This window comes from Artemia sp. Qi Xiang Cuo, chromosome 9 (genome assembly GCF_049724085.1).
Source record: "Artemia sp. Qi Xiang Cuo chromosome 9, ASM4972408v1, whole genome shotgun sequence".
NCBI lineage: Eukaryota > Metazoa > Arthropoda > Branchiopoda > Anostraca > Artemiidae > Artemia > Artemia sp. Qi Xiang Cuo.
The window spans coordinates 57,740,412-57,761,148 of NC_142802.1; the positions used below are offsets into that span (position 1 = coordinate 57,740,412).

Consider the following 20,737-nt stretch of genomic DNA (forward strand, 5'->3'; position numbering starts at 1 on the left):
TGAAGACGCCTACACCTTTGCTTTTTTTATGAAATTTGGGATCTTTGTGCTTAAAACAAAAAAGGATTTTTTTTACAATGAAGATTTTTGAGTTAGAATATCTTTCATGGCCGATTGAAAAAATAAAAAAAAGTTTATTAGGGTATTTAGTGTTTGTGTGAACTGGAATGTTTTTTTTTCATTGCAAACACCTAAAACATACCAAGGAAATAAAAAAAAACAACAATAATTGAAAAATTATGAGTGCTAGAATAATCCGATTTTACTTAGAATTGTAATTTCCCCTGAATGAGCCTTAAAAATGAAAGTTTTATAGAAAAAAAAAGAAAAAAACGGGTAAAAGAACTAGACTGCAAAAAAATTCAAATGTCAATAATAGATTATATTGGATTGATCATTACCTAACCATAAATCTTGTGGGGGGTGGATTTAAGCAGGGGTGAATTTTCTATGAAGGGAAGTTTTCGTCGGGGAAAAATATCCCCAGGTCATGACATTCGAATTTTTCAAGAATATAAAATAATTATTCTGAAAGAAACGGCTATGGAAAAAAATGATTGTACTATTTAATTCAGCTTCAACAGTTCTATTAAAGGCTATTAGTTCTATTGGATTCATAAGATTTACTTCTTGTGTAGTTCCGATTTTTGTTTTTGTTCCTCGATGGTAACGAGTTTTATTTTTGTTCCTCGATGGTATCGAAACATTTCTTCTGAAAAAGAGTCTGGAAGAGTCCTGAGTTGAAGCCACACATTTGAATAATATGGACCTATGGTCTTACTTTTGTCAATGATCTCCCCTATCTGCCTCCTTTTATGAAATGTGGGTTTAGTGTTTAAATTTAGAGAAGTCTTAGTTCAGCTTTTCTTACCCTCTGTTTTAATCATGGGAAGTGAAGATTCTGCAACTATTTTTTAGGTTTAATGGTATAAAAGCATTACAAATGTAGGTCGAGGGAATTGACTTTGTATCTCAGATGTTTTAACAAGATTGAAGAGACGGAAAGGGGAAAAACTTTGGGATAGCTTGTCTTTAAGATTTCCCTGGTAATTTTTGAAGGGGACAGAAGGATTGAAAAGCTAGTTAATTCAAATGATTCTCATTTCTTTTTGTAACGTGTCTAAAAAGGTGAGGCTGCGCAATACATTTTCGTTAAATCAATAATACAAAATTGTCACCTTCTTTTGAAAGAATCGCATTGTTCATACGCTGTTTTTCTAGTTTCGAAGTTTGAAATGAGAAAAAAAATATATTACTAGTGTTTTCGGAATTTTTAGCCTTGTTGTGACTAAACTCCTATTCATGGTTCAGTATTAGACAATTGAAAGCTTAGAAAGATAAATAGCTATGACTAAAACCCTTGCAATTTTTATGTCTTTCTATAAGTAGTGTGTATGTGCACAGTCCGAAACCTACATGTAAACCTACAAGAATATGTGCACAGTCCGAAACCTACATGTAAACCTACAAGAATATGTGCACAGTCCGAAACCTACATGTAAACACTCCACGTTATTCTATAGAAGCTCTACACCTTTTCAAAGAGATTCAGAGCTCCCTCACATGGCATATGGAATTCTATGGAAGCTATAGCGAGGACTGGTTTGGTGGGTATAGTCTGGTTTGGTGGATATAGTCTGGTTTAGTTTTTCAAAGAGAGTGAGTATTTGACATTTTTGCAAAAAGGGATTAGCAAATTGGACAATATGAACGATATTAATTAATGTTTTGAATAATAGGAGTGTGAATGATTCTAATTAGTGACTGGATTGTATGAAGGGGGGGAAAAAGGATTAAAGTGATTAGCATTTAAGGTAACCCCGAAGGAGTTGTTAACTCAGGTAATTTGTTATAAATTTGAAACATCATCAGTCTATGAAAATGGCTAACGACGATAGAATGACATTGTAACTTGACCTAGCTTTACCTTTCCGATGGGGTCTGTATAATGCACAAGTGATGTTTGATAAGTATTGTTAATTTAAAATAGGATCTAACGTTCCCTTCGTTCCCCCCATTTCTGAGGGCCGAGGAGGGGTGGGGTCAATTATGGAGAGAAAACCAAAAATACTGAGAATCGAAAATAAACGGGATCTGCCTCAAGGGGAAGGCTCAAAGACCCTTCGTTCCCACATTTCTGAGGGCCAGGGCGGGCGCGGGGGAGACAATTTCAGAGGGAAAACCCACAAAACACAGAATCGAAAATAAACACGAGCTTACTTTGGGGCAACTCTCAGAAGTTCGTCGTTCCTCCATTTGTGAGGGGCAGGAGAGGGAAGGGGTCAATTTTGGACGGAAAACCAAAAATACTCAGAATCAAAAATAAAATAGATCTGCCTCACGGGAAAGACTCAGAGGCCCTTCGTTCCCCCATTTCTGAGGGCAGGGGAGGGGGGAGGTCAATTTTGGAGGTAAAACCAAAAATACCCAGAATCTAAAATAAACAGGATCTGCATCAAGGGGAAGGCTCAGAGGCTCTTCGTTCCCACATTTCTGAGAGCCAGGGGTGGGAGAGGGGGATTTAATTTCTGAGGAAAAACCAAAAATACTCAGAATCGAAAATAAACGGGATCTGTCTCATGGGAAAAGCTCAGAGGTCCTTCGTTCCCCCATTTCTGAGGGCAGGGGAGGGGAGGGGTCAATTTTGGAGGGAAAACCAAAAATACTCAGAATGGAAAATAAACTGGATCTGCCTCAAGGGGAAGGCTCAGAGGCCCTTCGTTCCCCCCATTTCTGAGGGCAGGAGAGGGGGGGTTTAATTTTGGAGGGAAAACCAAAAATACTCAGAATCGAAAAAAAACGGGATCTACCTCAAGGGGAAGGCCTGGGCTGATGTTTGCGAGTCGAAGAATTTGTCTTTGTTGGTTTGAATGTCTAAAGTGCCTGTCTTTCTCTGTTTACATGTCTGATTCTTTTTGTTTGCATGTCCGGGTTGGTGTTTGCAAGTCCAAGTTGGGTTTTCAGACCTACGTTTTTTAGATTTTCGTGGGTGTTTGGCTCCCGGGGTTTATTATTTGAGAAGTTAACTTTAGTATTTCGTGATTTGACGTGGCTGAAATCATGAATTAGAATAGTTAATTAGCTGTTTGGGTTTTCAGACCTAGTTTTTTAGATTTTCGTGGGTGTTAGGTTCCTGGGATTTATTATTTGAGAAGTTAACTTTAGTATTTCATAGTTTGACTTGCCTGAAATCATGAATTAGAATATTTAATTGGCTGTATGGGGATTTTCAGACCTACGTTTTTTAGATTTTCGTGTGTGTTTGACTCCTGGGGTTTATTATTTGAGAAGCTAACTTTAGTATTTTGTGGTTTTACGTGCCTGAAATCATGAATTAGAATAGTTAATTAGCTGTTTGGGTTTTCAGACCTAGTTTTTTTAGATTTTCGTGGGCGTTTGGTTCCTGGGATTTATTATTTGAGAAGTTAACTTTAATATTTCGTATCTGACGTGCCTGAAATCATGAATGAGAATATTTAATTGGATATTTAGGTATTTTCAAACATAGGTTTTTTAGATTATCGTTTGTTTTTGACTTCTGGGGTTTATTATTTGAGAAGTTAACTTTAGTATTTTGTTGTTTTACGAGCCTGAAATCATGAATTAGAATATTTAATTGGCTGTTTAGGGTTTTCAGACCTATGTTTTTTTAGATTTTCATGGCTGTTTGACTCCTGTGGTTTATTATTTGAGAAGTTAAGTTTAGTATTTTATGGTTTTACGTGCCTGAAATCATGAATTAGAATAGTTAATTACCTGTTTAGGGTTTTCAGACCTAGGTTTTTTAGATTTTCGTTGGTGTTTGTTTCCTGGAGTTTATTATTTGAGAAGTTAACTTTAGTATTTCATGGTTTGACGTGTCTGAAATCATGAATTAGAATAGTTAATTAGCTGTTTGGGTTTTCAGACCTAGTTTTTTAGATTTTCGTGGGTGTTAGGTTCCTGGGGTTTATTATTTGAGAAGTTAACTTTAGTATTTCGTGATTTGACGTGCCTGAAATCATGAATTAGAATAGTTAATTAGCTGTTTGGGTTTTCAGACACAGTTTTTTAGATTTTCATGGGTGTTAGGTTCCTGGGATTTATTATTTGAGAAGTTAACTTTAGTATTTCATGGTTTGACTTGCCTGAAATCATGAATTAGAATATTTAATTGGCTGTTTGGGGATTTTCAGACCTAGGTTTTTTAGGTTTTCGTGGGTGTTAGGTTCCTGGGATTTATTATTTGAGAAGTTAATTTTAGTATTTCGGGTTTTGACGTACCTGAAATCATGAATTAGAATAGTTAATTAGCTGTTTGGGTTTTCAGACATACTTTTTTAGATTTTCATGAGTGTTAGATTCCAGGGATTTACTATTTGAGAAGTTAACTTTAGTATTTCATGGTTTGACTTGCCTGAAACCAAGAATTAGAATATTTAATTGGCTGTTTGGGGATTTTAAGACATAGGTTTTTTTAGGTTTTCGTGGGATGTTTGTTTCCCGGAGTTTATTATTTGAGAAGTTAACTCTAGTATTTTGTGGTTTTACGTGCCCGAAATCATGAATTAGAATAGTTAATTAGCTGTTTAGGTTTTCAGACATAGTTTTTTAGATTTTCCTGGGTGTTAAGTTCCTGGGATTTATTATTTGAGAAGTTAACTTTAGTATTTCGTGATTTGACGTGCCTGAAATCATGAATTAGAATATTTAATTGGCTGTTTGGGGATTTTCAGACCTAGGTTTTTTAGGTTTTCGTGGCTGTTTGTTTCCTAGAGTTTATTATTTGAGAAGTTAACTTTAGTATTTTGTGGTTTTACGTGCCTGAAATCATGAATTAGACTAGTTAATTAGCTGTTTGGGTTTTCAGACCTAGTTTTTTAGATTTTCGTGGGTGTTAGGTTCCTGGGGTTTATTATTTGAGAAGTTAACTTTATTATTTCTTGGTTTGACGTGCCTGAAATCATGAATTAGAATAGTTAATTAACTGCTTGGGTTTTCAGACCTACGTTTTTTAGATTTTCGTGGGCGTATCTGATGAAATAATTTAGGTCGTATGATCAATTTAATTTATTTTTTAATGCAGTAGTTTTTCAGTAAGGATATTCGATATCCTAAAAGTGTTTAAATCAAACTTTTACCTTGACCATCGATGTTGTTAGCAGAATTTCAAAAGGATCATTTATGAGTGCTGGCGTATCTGATGAAATAATTTAGATCGTATGATCAATTTAATTTATTTTTTAATGCAGTAGTTTTTCAGTAAGGACACTCGATATCCTAAAAGGGTTCCACATTATTGCATAGAAATACCAAAATCATAGGTTAGGTTAGTGGAATTTGGTGGAATTTCCACAATAATGTGGAATTTGGTAACATGTGTGTATGTTTGTGTGTGTGTGTTTGTGTGTGTGTTCCGACTCTTGCATAAGAAAACCTTAAAATTTAGTAAATTGTCAAACGATGTCAAAATGTAACCTCTTAGTTTAACTGAGGTATTGGACCTTTCATCTATGCCGAACAAAAAAAAATAACTAGTTGAAGATGTGTTTAAATTCTTCATCAACATAAAATCAAAAACATGAAAATTAAAAATGTAACTGCGTATTTCAATGAAATACTAGCCTTCTTAACAACTTAATGTCGATAAACAGTGGAAATCGGTTTTCTTCAGTATTGTTTGTGAATAATTAAAGATGGTGACTGACAAAAACATTTTGAAACTAAAGAAAACCTTAAAATTTAGTAAATTGGCAAACAATATCAAAATGTAACCTCTTAGTTTAACTGAGGTATTGGACCTTTCATCTATGCCGAACAAAAAAACAACTAGTTGAAGTTGTGTTTAAATTCTTCATCAATATAAAATCAAAAACATGAAAATTAAAAATGAAATAATAGCCTTCTTAACAATTTAATGTCGATAAACGGTGGAAATTGGTTTTCTTCAGTATTGTTTGTGAATGATTAAAGATGGTGACTGACAAAAACATTTTGAAACTAAAGAAAACCTTAAAATTTAGTAAATTGTCAAACAATATCAAAATGTAACCTCTTAGTTTAAGTGAGGTATTGGACCTTTCATCTATGCCGAACAAAAAAAAATCTCTCAAACCCCTTAAAGTTCTTTTAAAAGATACAAAAACTACTTATTTAACTCAAAAATTTCGTTTTTAATGGGCACCAAGTAGTTGATCAAATTGATCTCAAAAGTGTCTCAAATATACCGGAGCTGACCTATACCCAACCTCTCCCATCCCTATGCTTTTAAGGCTTTGTCCAAATATTTTTTATATTCGAACGCAGGGAAAAAATTATTTGGGTATAAAATTATTTACTTAATATAAAGATAATTTATTTCAAAAGTCCCTTTTTGAAATAAATTATTTCAAACGGACTTCGCTAACATCGATACTGACTGAAACGATTCTTCTTCTTCCTCCTCATATCTTATTTTGCCTCAATCAAGCCAATTTTGTTTATACTTTAAACAAATTTTTAAGTATAATCCCGTTTATTCTGTTACTTGCGTTATATTGCATGTTTTTCAAGCTTCGTGATTGTTTTTTTTTTCAGAAACAAAGATCAACAAATTGCTACTCCACTAAGTTTGCTAATTTCTCTGATAACACAAATTTTAACTTTACATTATACTGAAAAACTGCCAAGAAACACCAAACGGTAGATGGCGTTACATACTCTTTGGTGTTTGCTTCCAGTCAGTCTTTATTAAGCCCCATCTACCATTAATTTATTTCTACGTTTAAATAACGAATCTATAGGTGCTATTTATGATATATATATATATATATATATATATATATATATATATATATATATATATATATATATATATATATATACGAGGCGTGTTTTTTTAATTAAGGTCCGTTTGGTCGTAAGTACACAACGAAAAATTATTTAAAAAAAAGTAAATTTATTTTCAAAAAGTACATTCTTTACTCTATTTAACAGCATTGTTGCCATGTTTGTTGTAACACTAATCATACCTTTCAACTAATTTTAAAGTAACCTCTGTATCAGGGCCGTATCCAGGATTTTTGTTCAGGGGGGGAGGTTTTTACCAATTTTTGACTTTTTTGGGGGGGTTTTACTAATTTTTGACTCAGTTTTCGACTAATTTTACTGATTTTTACCTAGGTTTTACTAATTTTCGACTTATTTTCGAGTCGGTCAATTTTTTTTTTTGGGGGGGGGGGTTCAAACCGGGTACTCCCCCCCCTGGATACGGCCTTGCTCTGTATAAAACCTTGCCGCCTATTCCGCTAACCAGGAATTCACTTCCGTTTTTACGTCGTCATCATCATTGTAACGTTTGCCACGGAAGTGTTGCTTGAAGTGGAGAAACGGATGGTAATCACTTGTCACAAGATCAGGACTGTATTGCGAGTGATCTAAATTTTCCCAGCCAAAACTGTCCAACAAATTACGGGTCTGACCAGCAGTGTGAGGTCTTGTGTGAGCAGTGTGAGCAGTGCATTGTCATGAAGAAGGACAATTTCCTATGTTAGCATGCTATGTTAGCATGTAGCAAGTTTTTTTTTTTTTTTTTTTTTTTTTTTTTTTTTTTTTTATCGTTCTGCGGAGCTTTCTGAGGGTTAGGCAGTATGCTTCTGCATTGATAGTGGTTCCTCCGTTGCATTAAGTCGACCATAAAAATACGATGCCTATTTCCAAACACCGACGCCGTGATTTTGCGTTGGGAGAGAGGATGTTCGGCCTTGAAATTTTCGGGGGAGTGTGCTTGTTTCCATTCCATGTTTTTTTGCATCGATTTGGGCGTGATATGTGAAACCCATGTTTCATCTCCAGTTCAACCAGTTGCCACCTCAGTGGCAACCGTTAAATAGACGACGAAGACGTAAAAAACACAGTGAATTCTTGGTTATTGGAGCCGGCGGCAATTTCTTTTAAAGACTTTACTTTAAAATTAGTTAAGAGGTATGATAAGTGTTTAAAAAACTTGGTAACTATGTCAAAAATAGAGTGAAGTAGGCACTTTCTGAAAATAAATTTACGTTTTTGAAATATCTTTTGTTGTGTACTTATGTTCAAACGGACCTTAATTAAAAAACACGCTTCGAATATATATATATATATATATATATATATATATATATATATATATATATATATATATATATATATATATATATATATATATATATATATATATATATATATATATATATATATATATATATATATATATATCCCTATTTTCCTTTAAGTTTTGTTTTGCTCTTCTTCTAAATATATATATATATATATATATATATATATATATATATATATATATATATATATATATATATATATATATATATATATATATATATATATATATATATATATATATATATATATATATATATATATATATATATATATATATATATATATATTGCGTGTTATGGAAGAAGTCACATATTCCAACTTTTCTATGCAGGTTCCAGGACTTAGTTGATTATTTCAAACTTCCGAAAATTCTTAACTTGCACTCTCTTTGTTTTTTTTTTACCTATTTATCTTTCTTTTATTTTTTTTTTTGTTTTTCTTTTACCCAAAATATCTGCAAATATTTTAGGAAAAACAATGTTCAAGGGTGAGGCTAAAGTTTGAAAAAATTTTGTTTCTGTTCGAAAAACATTTTGACCAAATGAACCTAGAGTGTCCCAACCACAATATAAAGATATAGCAGTAAGTTTACCGCAGATAATTTCTGGCTCCTCATTCTCGGTGCGAACAAACAGCTCCTCCCAGTTATTCTTGCATTACCGCGTACAAACAGCTCCTCTCATTTGATCTGCCATCAGCAGTCCAATTACCATGGAACACGTATTTTGGCAGAAGTTTTCTCAAAATGCCTTTGAAACCAACTTGAGGCATCGATACCTCCTATAATTCCTAAAAACACATAATAATAACATTGCACTACTAATTACCGATTTTCATATATGTATTGGAATAAATTAATTTAAAATTAGTTTCTTCAAAATTTAGTGTTTCAACGTTTCGCCAAGTTTCGCCTTCAAGAGAAATCTGACTTGTCTACCCGTGAAAAGATCTAATGTCGCTTATGTTTCTGCGTTCTCTGGAGCACTCGCACCTCAGTCCGGGGTTTTATAATGGGTGAGATAGGGAAAGATCATACCGTCTACAATTTATATACTGTGGTCCCAACAAACATACTTAGCGTAAAAAGGGTAGTAATAAAAAAGAGTTAACTATTTGGCATATTTGGGCTATTAAACGTAATTGAATATCGAGTATTGGCTATTGAACATTTAACGAAAAAGGGTTAAAAATGAAGAGTTGATTACTCAAAGCTTGGAATATTTGGGCTATTGAACGTAACTGAATATTGGCTATTGAATATTTAACGTAAAAAGGGTAGCAATAAAGAAGAGTTGATCTACTCAAAGCTTGGAAGGTTTGGTCTTAAACGTGATTGAATGTTGAATATTGGCTATTGAATATTGAATATTGAACGTAAAAAGGATAGCAATAAAGAAGAGTTGATTACTCAAGGCTTGGAATATTTGGGCTATTGAATGTAACTGAATACTGAATATTGGCTATTGAATATTTAACGTAAAAAGGGTAGCAATAATGAAGAGTTGATCTACTCAAGGCTTGGAATATTTGGGCTATTGAACTTAATTGAATGTTGAATATTGTCTATTGAATATTGAACGTAAAAAGGGTAGCAATAAAGAAAAGTTGATTACTCAAGGCTTGGAATATTTGGGCTGTTGAACGTAATTGAATATTGAATATTGAACATAAAAAGGGTAGCAACAACGAAGAGTTGATCTACTCAAGGCTTGGAATATTTGGGGTATTGAGCGTAATTGAATATTGAATATTGATTATTGTAATTGAATGTAAAAAGGGTAGCAATAAAGTAGAGTTAATCTACTCAAGGCTTGGAATATTTAGGCTATTGAACGTAATTGAACGTTGAATATTGGTTATTGAATGTTGAATATTGAACGTAAAAAGGGTAGCAATAAAGAAGAGTTGATTACTCAAGGCGTGGAATATTTGAGCTATTGAACGTAATTGAATGTTGAATATTGGCTATTAAATATTGAATATTGAACGTAAAAAGGCTAGCAATAAGAAGAGTTGATTACTCAAGGCTTGGAATATTTGGGATATTGAACGTAATTGAATATTGAATATTGGCTATTGAATATTGAACACAAAAAGGGTAGCAACAACGAAGAGTTGATTACTCAAGGCTTGGAATATTTGGGCTAATGAGCGTAATTGAATATTGAATATTAGCTATTGAATATTGAATATTGAACGTAAAAAGGGTAGCAATAAAGAAGAGCTGATTACTCAAGGCGTGGAATATTTGGGCTATTAACGTAATTGAATTTTGAATATTGGCTATTGAATATTGAATATTGAACGTAAAAAGGGTAGCAATAAAGAAGAGCTGATTACTCAAGGCGAGGAACATTTGGGCTATTGAACGTAATTGAATGTTGAATATTGGCTATTGAATATTGAATATTGAAGGTAAAAAGGGTAGGAATAAAGAAGAGTTGATTACTCAAGGCTTGGAATATTTTTGCTATTGAACGTAATTGAATATTGAATATTGATTATTGTTATTGAATGTAAAAAGGGTAGCAATACAGAAGAGCTAATCTACTCAAGGCTTGGAATATTTGGGCTATTGAGCGTAATTAAATATTGAATATTGGTTATTGTTATTGAATGTAAAATGGGTAGCAATAAAGAAGAGTTAATCTACTCAAGGCTTGGAATATTTAGGCTATTGAACGTAATTGAATGTTGAATATTGGCTATTGAATATTGAATATTAAACGTAAAAAGGGTAGCAATAAAGAAGAGTTGATTACTCAAGGCGTGGAATATTTGGACTATTGAACGTAATTGAATGTTGAATATTGGCTATTGAATATTGAATATTGAACGTAAAAAGGGTAGCAATAAAGAAGAGTTGATTACTCAAGGCTTGGAATATTTGGGCTATTGAACGTAATTGAATATTGAATATTGGCTATTGCACATAAAAAGGGTAGCAACAACGAAGAGTTGATCTATTCAAGGCTTGGAATATTTGGGCTATTGAGCGTATTTGAAAATTGAATTTTGGTTATTGTTATTGAATGTAAAGACAGTAGCAATAAAGAAGAGTTAATCTACTCAAGGCTTGGAATATTTAGGCTATTGAACGTAATTGAATGTTGAATATTGGCTATTGAATATTGAATATTGAACGTAAAAAGGGTAGCAATATAGAACAGTTGATTGCTCAAGGCTTGGAATATTTGGGCTATTGAACGTAATTGAATATTGGCTATTGTATATTGAACATAAAAAGGGTAGCAACAACGAAGAGTTGATCTACTCAAGGCTTGGAATATTTGGGCTATTGAGCGTAATTGAATATTGAACGTAAAAAGGGTAGCAATAAAGATGAGTTAATCTACTTAAGGCTTGGAATATTTGGGATATTGAACGTAATTGAATATTTAATATTGGCTATTGAATATTGGACGTAAAAAGGGTAGCAAAAAAGGAGAGTTAATCTACTCAAGGCTTGGAATATCTGGGCTTGTACATCTGACTTGACATAAATAATTATTTCACACTTTATCAGGTTGGGATAATTATTTATTCTTTATTCATTTCAGCTTTATCATTTATTCATTCGTATTCATTTCAGCACTATTCTTTATTCATTGATTTCAATTATCTGATTCAGCTGTTTTATTGCTGCTCTAATACCACTTTAATTGTATCATTTTCGCATGGTGACTTCTTTTCTAATAAGATCTAGAAATAAGAAATAGAATAATAGAAATAAGATCTGTCTTTCAATTTCCGTGGAGTAAATATGAAAATGAAACCATAGCAAGTTTAACTTATAAACGAGATTAGGTTTTGTTTCCTGTCTCGATTAAAACAAATCTTTTATTACAGGAAGAACCTGGAGAGAATTCGCTCGAAAAGAAAAAGGGAAAGTCAAAAGAAGGTTTGTTTTTGGAATTCTATTGATGCGAATGTTGGGTACTTTTTTATAGTCTCTGTTATATTTGAAAGACCTTTCTGTTTTTCGCTTTCTAAAAAGTTAAAAAATAAAAGCGATAAATAAATACAAAGGGAAGTCGAAGGGAAAACTAGTTCTAAGTTTCTTTCTCGATGGAAATATTTGAAGTTATTTTTTTTTTCCTCTAAATTTCATACAGAACAAAGCGGAGACTTTAGTCCCGTGTTTTTAATATTATAAGGTCTTGTTTTTATTTTGCATCCGTATATATTTTTAGATAATAAATCCTTCTAATTGAATCAATAAAACAAGCGAGGACATAAAAATTTACCAAAAAATTTAAAACTGAAATTGAGATTAGGATTTTTATTAATATCAATCGTTTTTTAGAAAACTGTGAACTTTTCCAACAAGTCCAAAGAATATAAATAGAAAGTAGAATACAAAAAGAAAAGAATAATCCATTTTCTTGAAAACTGAATTCTGGTCCTTAGCACTATTTTAATTTGGAGAGCTGATCTTACACAGGGTCCGTTGAGCTTTTGGAAAATAGAAAGCGTTTATATCCCAATTTTATATTCTATCTAATATAATACATCAATTTTATTTTTTGAAGTGATCTTTTAAATAAGACATTTCAGGGAGCCAGAATTTCCTTGAAGAGTTATTTGCATTCCAAAAATTTAATTAATCATCATGCAGAAAACTCAAATTTGCCTGATGTTAGTTTGAAAAGGGTCTATTATTTAGTATGTAAAATAATTTAGCAGCAAATCAACGTATTAAGCAGCCTATCAACTGCAAGATATTATTACATTAATATTAAAATAAAAAGTTTACCTGAACCTATTTTTAAGGTTTATCTTCCCTCTGCTAGTTTCGGTTTGTAATTGTCCTGCTTTCTTAAGCTTTCAATAAACATCGAAAAGGACAGTTTTAGCATTGCTTCATAGCGGAGATTCAGTTCTATCCATCTACCGATTTAAATTTTAGAAATTTGGTATACGGGGTTATTTGGTTTAAAAATACGTTGAAAATTGGTTGAAATTCACTGAAAAAATGACAATTTTCCTTTTTTAAGCTATTTTAAATCCTTCTCTAAGTAAAAATCTACGTAATATTATATCTCAGTGAACGGATAGATCTGACACTAATTAATGCAATAATACAAGTATCTTGTCATATTCGTGCAGATTACAGCTGCAGGCTTGTCACAAAATTGCTTGTTCCTGAGAGAACATATAGCCTACATTAATGCACTTGGTAGGACTTTTTTTTTGTATTTGTTTTAGCACATCTACATCAGCCACCCCTAAACCAAAGGGTGCATATTGCACTTTTATAGCTTTATAGGATAGCTAAAATAAGGTTTTTTTGGGGAACTTTCGGAAGAAAGTTTTATTTCCAAAAGTTTAAAACAAGAAACAATATATATATATATATATATATATATATATATATATATATATATATATATATATATATATATATATATATATATATATATATATATATATATATATATATATATATATATATATATATATATATATATATATATATATATATATATATATATATATATTATATAATATAAATGTATAAATAAAAATATGAATATAAAATTACCATGCGGAGCTGAACAATTAATTTGGTATTTAGTGGCCTCAATTCACGGAAACTTAAGGGTGGAAGCAAAATGTATTTTCTTTTAATCAATCGAGGTCAGTTAAAAAAAAAATGAAGCTGCTGAAAATGCCTTTTTGAATAAGAATACCTCAATAAAGGTATTTTTCAAAACCTAGGTGGGGAGGGGGGAATCCAGGAGGAGGAGTGGCCAATTACACCACAACACCATTTATTTGAGCGGTTCTGATGATTAGTTCACAAAACAGTCATAGGAGAAAACTGAAACGGAAGATAAATTACCCCGTTTGATTTTAAATAAAAGTTCAAACAGGGATAAAATCCTTTTAATAGACAGTATTTCAAAAACAGTGATAGAAATTCACATACCAGATATTTCGGTATTCGGTATATATGGAGTGACCGTCAGCAGTAGTAAAACTACTGATGACGGTCACTGCATATGTGACCGAAATATCTAGTATTTTTTGTGAATTTCTATCACTGTTTGTGAAACACTGTCTATTAAAAAGATTTTATCCCTGTTTGAACTGTAACTTATCGTCATGGAAAGGCAGTGTGGTCTCCGAAATGATCTCCGTTCTATTTTAATGTACTGGACTTTATTCTAAGGAAAACGTCAAAGGCAGTGGGAGAGCATGGCATCAAATCGAAAGGTAAAGCTCTCCTAGACTTAGATTGTGAAGACGGCATGAGTATTCTACACAAAATATTAGCAAAATGAATTCGTTTTGCTAATATTTTGCAGGAATAAGTTGAAAATTAATTTTAAGAAGACTAAGTCGCTAAAACTTAGAATAAATGAAGGTAATGCTGGGGAACGAGAGAATCGATCAAAGGGATAGTTCCATTTGGCTAGGTAATATTATTCGTAAAGAGGATAGATGCAGTGAATATATTAAAAGTAGAAGCCAAGGATTTTTTTTTCACAGTTGAACAACTTTAGAAGAAAAGGAAGATAAGTTTGCAAACCAAGATTAGAATATTGAAAGCAACGGTGATGATAGTGGTTAAGCTTGGTTCTGGAGCGTCAGAGGGTTGCCGAACGCAATACCCACTGTCTGTATAACCCACTGTTGGTACAAATAGTTCCTTTTATATTTACAACACTGAAAAATAAAAATTATAGCGAAATAAAATCTTGAATTGCTGATTTTTCAGCAATTGATGTCATTATAAAAAGTTTTGTTTTCGAAATAACATTGTTAACTTTCTGAAAATTATCCTTGTTTGCTTTGTATTTTTGGTTTCTTCTTTTTCTTTTTTTTTGCTTCTCGGTTTGCGTGTACAGTGTGGCCTCAAAATGTATTTGTAACGATTTTGAAAGTCTGACGCGGCATCTCAAAGTAATTGAATGATGTTATAAAAGTGAGATTTGTTGTCAGTCCACCACCTCAATAGTATCCTACATCAATTGGCTTACGATCAGGGGTTTTTTGAGTTGAATTCCATTAAAGGAGCATTCTCAAAGGATTATGGTCTATGGTAAGGGGGAGAAAATGTAGTACAGAAAAAAATCCCTCCATGGTATAGCACAAATTTATAATTAAAAACGTATGAAACAAATACGGGAAACTATCGTATGAGATTTATATGGATTGAATCGTTGCTACGGTATAGATTGAACTCGTATCATTCTAGGTAGAAGGGGAGTAACCTAACCATTGGACTTATGACAACTGTTAACACTAATAGTTTCATACAGTCAATGATGATTGTGATGATAAATTTGACAAAAAATAAATAGGTTTAAATCACAATAATTAACATTAAAAATAATGTAAACTTTGCTGATGACCGTTATTTAAGGCTCAGTTATTACATATAGGCTTTGGGCATGCAGACCAAAAACTACTTAGATACTAATTTACTTTGAAAGTGTTTAAAACTTATATTTGTATGTTATTTATTTGTGGTCTTTACAATATTTCTATAAGACTTTCTCAAATGAACCAATTAAAGACATCTTCCTATATTTGTGGAATTATACAAAACCAGCCCTTTCCTGTAAACAAAGAACCCAAGAAACACAGGTTGTTGATTTAGGCACGGCGAAGTCCTTAAGAGATCTATGGAAAATAGAAAAGTGATTTATCAGGCTTTCAATAGTTTTTCACTAGCCATGATATTAATCAGACAGTAAGTGGTAATGGCCTGTAATCAAGGAGTGATCTGGGCAAATAGGAACCAACACCCAGTGGCGGATAAAGAGGGGGGGGGCGAGGAGGGTGCCCCCCTAGCGTAGTCTAAAGTAGTGTAATTTACTTAATTAACTCAAGTTTACGTTAACTGAACTTGCTCTTAACGCAAGTTTATCAGATAAACCTGTTTTTCGCCCCCCCCAAAGAAAAAAAATCTTTTCGGATCCCCCCCCCAAAAAAAAATCCTGGATCCGCCCCTGCCAACACCCTAAAGAGTAGAGTTTCAACAACATATATTCTAACGATTCTAAAAAAAACTATATATGAACAACGGCATTAAAAGTTAAAATCAGCACTTCTATGACAAAAAAAAAGAAAAAAAAATTGATTTTGTGTGTCTTATCTACTACTTAATTTCCGTCCGTATATGTTGTCAAACTGTGAGTTCAATTCGTGTTCTTCCGTATATTACTACTTCTACTAGTGAAAAGCAGTAACAAGCTGTCTGACGCCAAGAAAGTTGTGCCCACTCCTCTTCCATCCTTATCTATTTAAAGCTGCCCTCTTTGCATCCTTCCAAAGAGTTTCAGTTTCCTTTAAATCCTTTCTTAAAGCGTCCCCCAAGCCCATTCGGGGACAACCTGCTTTTTGATTGACCCTAGATGGATGGCCAAATAGAACCATCTTTAAAAGATTATTCTCTCTCTTACTATAGCCCTAGAATGTGGGAGAGAACCAAATTTATCTTGTTTCTATCTTCCCTGAATAGACCTTACTGCTTGATATACGGCCTATCAATTGGGTAGCCAAAACCATCTGTAGATAATTACTCTGTAAAACGTTTAACAAATTTTCCTTCGAAATCTGAAGCGCCCACATTTCGGATATATGGTTTATCACTAACACTACTGTTGCTTCCAATATTATAATCATTGTTTGAAGACTTACCTTCTATTCATCCAATTTCTTCCAACTGCGAAAAAATACCATGGGCTTTTGCTATTCTGTTTTTAACATTTTCATAATCTTTCCTACAATTTAGTAAAATTTTAATAAATTTGACAAAAATTTAGGCTCGTAGCTTTTGATGGGTAGCATCACCTTAATGAATTTTATATATTTGGAATTAGCACAAAAAGTCAATTCTTTTGATGTTTCTATTTTTGTGCAAATTCCGTGTTTTAGATTTTCAGTTGCCGTTGGGCCGACTCGCTTCTTACTTACAGGTCGTTACCACGAACTGTTTGAAAACAATAAATGAATCCCAAAACGAACGGATGTTAAAATTAACGATCATATCAGACATAAAGATAACAAATACTAAAATGGATAAAATAATAAATCTTAAAGTGAGTGAATATTAAATAAGTATTCAAGTCAAGCTTAAAACGAACAAAAATTGCTACAAAAACAGAAGTTTGGCTACTGACCCTTTCCCCCTCACCTAACGCTAAAAGTTCTAAAACCTATTGCGTTTCATCGAGAACTATATTTATTTTGAACACTGTGCTTTAGTTTTTCCAAACATTGATAACGAATAAAAAATAAATAACCATAATATTCAAGATGAGTGGAAAGAATAAAACAATGAAAATAAATAAATATTTAAGTATAAAATAATGTTAATTCCTGGAAATCTCAAAACTTCAAGATACAATTATGTATCTTCAAGATACAAAACTGTACAAAAGTGCAACATTGTATTTTTTTCTTATTTTTCAATGTTTTAAATAAAAAAAAAATGTTCAGAATATATTTTGTTTTCAGTAAAGCGCAAATGATGCAATAGGTTTTAGAACTTTGATGGTTAGGGGAGTTCCCCTTCCCACTTGATTAAGTTTTCCTACCCTGTTCACCTATACCTGTTAATATTTCGTTTTAAACTTCGAGTTGTTTACTCTGTCCTTGCTTGAACTCTGAACTGATACCTCATGTTTATCTTTACTTGTTGTTTATCTATTCTATTTGTCTTATTTTTTTATCTATTTTTTATTTTATTATTTCATCGTAATGTATTTTTGTATTTTCTTATGCTTCCGTTAATATCGGATATGTTTGGTAAGTTTTTTGTCTTTTGGGAGAGGGGGCAATTGCATGAAGCGTGTAGATTATGCTAAGTGTCTAACCGCTGTAATTTAGTGATTTTTCGAAGAAAATGCATTTTTCTTCCTTGATTTTAATTTCCTAACTTGAGGAAAAAATCTCTTTCTGGAAAACATTTTTTTACATTATAAAGAAAATAGTACAGCCAAGTCAATGACAGTTTAAGGAATATCAAAAACCTGAAATTTTTGAAATATTCATGGACATTGAAAGCTCATCTGTAAAATGTTAAAAACAAGTGATGTTGTTGGAAAAGATGTCGGAGGAAATGTCGGAAAACTGATTGTTTACCATGTAGACATCTAAGCAGCTGACTTTCAGCACAAACAAACAGCATCTGGATAAAGCCAAAGGAAAGATCTTTTGCTGATTTTTATTATGACGTACAGACTTCTGTTCCAAAAAAAAAGCTCAGTTGTTTTGTGTGTGTTTGAGGACGGGAAATATGATTCATTTCATCGACCAATGGACTTAATCCAATTGACATAAAGAACGTTTATTATTCTTTGGCCAAGATTTATCTGACACTTAAAGGAATTGCTAGGTCCTAAAGGACAAAATGTTTTTTGTTTCTTAAATTTATTAAAAATTAGGACAATTATTCCAAATTCCTCGTTGTGTTTTACTATCTTAAAACGTAATTTCTTCCTTTAATTTTTTTTTATGTTTTACTTTTGAAAAGGTATCAAACAGTTCGTGGTACAGAACTGTAAGTAAGGAGCAGCCCGGCTCAATAGTAACAGAAACTCTAAAAAACGGAATTTTGATAACGATAGATACATCAAAAGAATCAGATTTTTATGCTGATTTCAAATATATATAGGTTTCATCAAGTTTAGTCTTAGTTTAGTCTAGACCCATCAAAAGTTACGAGCCTGAGAAAAGTTGCTTACTTTTTTGAAAAAGGGGGAAACACTCCCTAAAAGTCTCTCCATCAGATTCAGCGTATCAGAAAACCCTACTCTAAAGTTTCAAGCTCCTATCTGCAAAAATGTACGTAATAAAAGTGTACGAATATAGAAGTTCGTTACGTAAGTTAATTCGTAAGTTACGTTAGAACAAAATTTCGAGAGAAATTTAGCCAAAATAAAAAGTAAAATTAACATACAAATTTCGTTTTAATTATTCATTTACGATGAGCCAAAATTAAAGCTGCATTAATTCAAAAACGTTCAGAAATTAAATAAAAAAAGCAAGTCATTTTCTAACTGAAAGTAAGGAGCGACATTAACACTTGAAACGAACAGAAATTATTCCGTATTTGAAAGGGGCTGTCCTCTCCTCAACACCTCGCTCTTTACGCTAAAGTTTGACTCTGTTTCACAACTTTATTTTTTAGTTGTAAAAAAACTTGTTTTTTTTTTAATCACAGTTTAAAATCGAAATTTTCGAACTGGCTTTGTTTTCATCTTTTTACTCTTTGGAAAAAAAATTATCCGTTTTCATTTGTTTACCTGTTATTTAATAAATTATTGATGAGTCCATAGAAACGAAGCGGAGAAAATCTAAAAAAAAAAGAGTCATGGATTATTATTTTAACAACCAATCATCTGGGTGGAAAAATATTCTGATTTTTTTATGGTATCTTTGTGCTTGTGGGAAGTATTTTTAAGGATTGTATTCCCTCTGAAACATGCAATCTTGTGACGAGCCTAAAGCGGGTAACATCCACAGAAAGGTCAAATATACTAATATCATTGGATTCGTTAGGTTCAAATTATTCTATTCAATTTACCAGAATTATGTCATTACTTAGATTTAGACTTCTCCTAGAGAGTAATCTAAACTTGCCTTAAAAACAGAATATTTTTGCATGTTTTCAACGAATTGTTCAATGTAAAACGGATTCAAAGCAAATTTCAAAAATGTAAGCTGGTAGATGGATGAAGCTGATCTTAGCTATTGATTGATAGCAAAATATCCACCTTACGTTGAAACGTTTAAACCATGTGACTGCAGAAACTTAACGTACCAAAAACCTGCACGGGGAACATTAAACTTAAGTAGATATTTAATAAAAAAAAATTCAACTGAAAGTAAAGAGCAACATTAACACTGAAAACGAACAGAAAATGTTCCGTATATAAGGGGAGCTACCTCTCCTCAAAATCTCCCTCTTCTATACCTTGCTGTTCGGGCTTAAGTTTTTTAGTACATAGATAAGATTTTTGTAGAGGGGAAATTGAAACCTCGTGAATAGGGTACGTTGAATCTGATAGTGTAATTTTTATATTTCTCGAATATTTTGTCGAAAATCAGGCAACTTTTCTCAGGCTCCTAGCCTCTTATGGGTAGCATTAAACATTATGAATTTTATATGCTTGGAATCAACATAAAATTCCAAATCTTCTCATATACTCATTATTATCAAGATTGTTTTTGGATTTCGATTACTATTGGCCTGAGTCGCTTCTTACTTACTGTCCGTTACAACGAACTTTTTGACCAGAATGGAGTCCTACAAAACCCTATGGTGTTTGTTGGTGAAATAGTTTTTGTCATTTTTTTATACTATACCCTATATATTTTCATTACCGATATTATTTGGGGTAGTTCTTATTTTTAGGTAATTTTTTGTAGACGGTATAAAGTTAGTTAAGTGTTTTGACCCTAAAAAAACAAAAAAAGAAGCAGGGTTCATTTCTTTGGCTTCTGAATAGCTTGTAAAGTCAAACCAAAGCTAATATAATTAGTAAATATTGAAAAACCAATTAAATCGACGGTTATGTAATAATGAAATACGGTCTACTAGTTATTTGATTCCTTAGAAAGGGAGTTTCTGCTCTTCTGAAAAGTTTGAAAGAAGTCACTT

At 32.3% G+C, this 20,737-nt stretch overlaps 1 protein-coding gene across 7 annotated transcripts in view; it reads left to right on the forward strand.

Annotated features, from left to right (window-relative positions):
• The window catches only part of LOC148948866 (uncharacterized), a 289,113-nt gene that overhangs the window by 193,585 nt on the left and 74,791 nt on the right, over positions 1-20,737 (forward strand). For all 7 annotated transcript variants that reach the window (XM_089094766.1, XM_089094770.1, XM_089094772.1 and 4 more), the window contains one exon: positions 11,968-12,019. In XM_089094766.1, the coding sequence (XP_088950892.1) occupies positions 11,968-12,019 (52 nt within the window). The remainder of the gene's footprint in view (positions 1-11,967; positions 12,020-20,737) is intronic.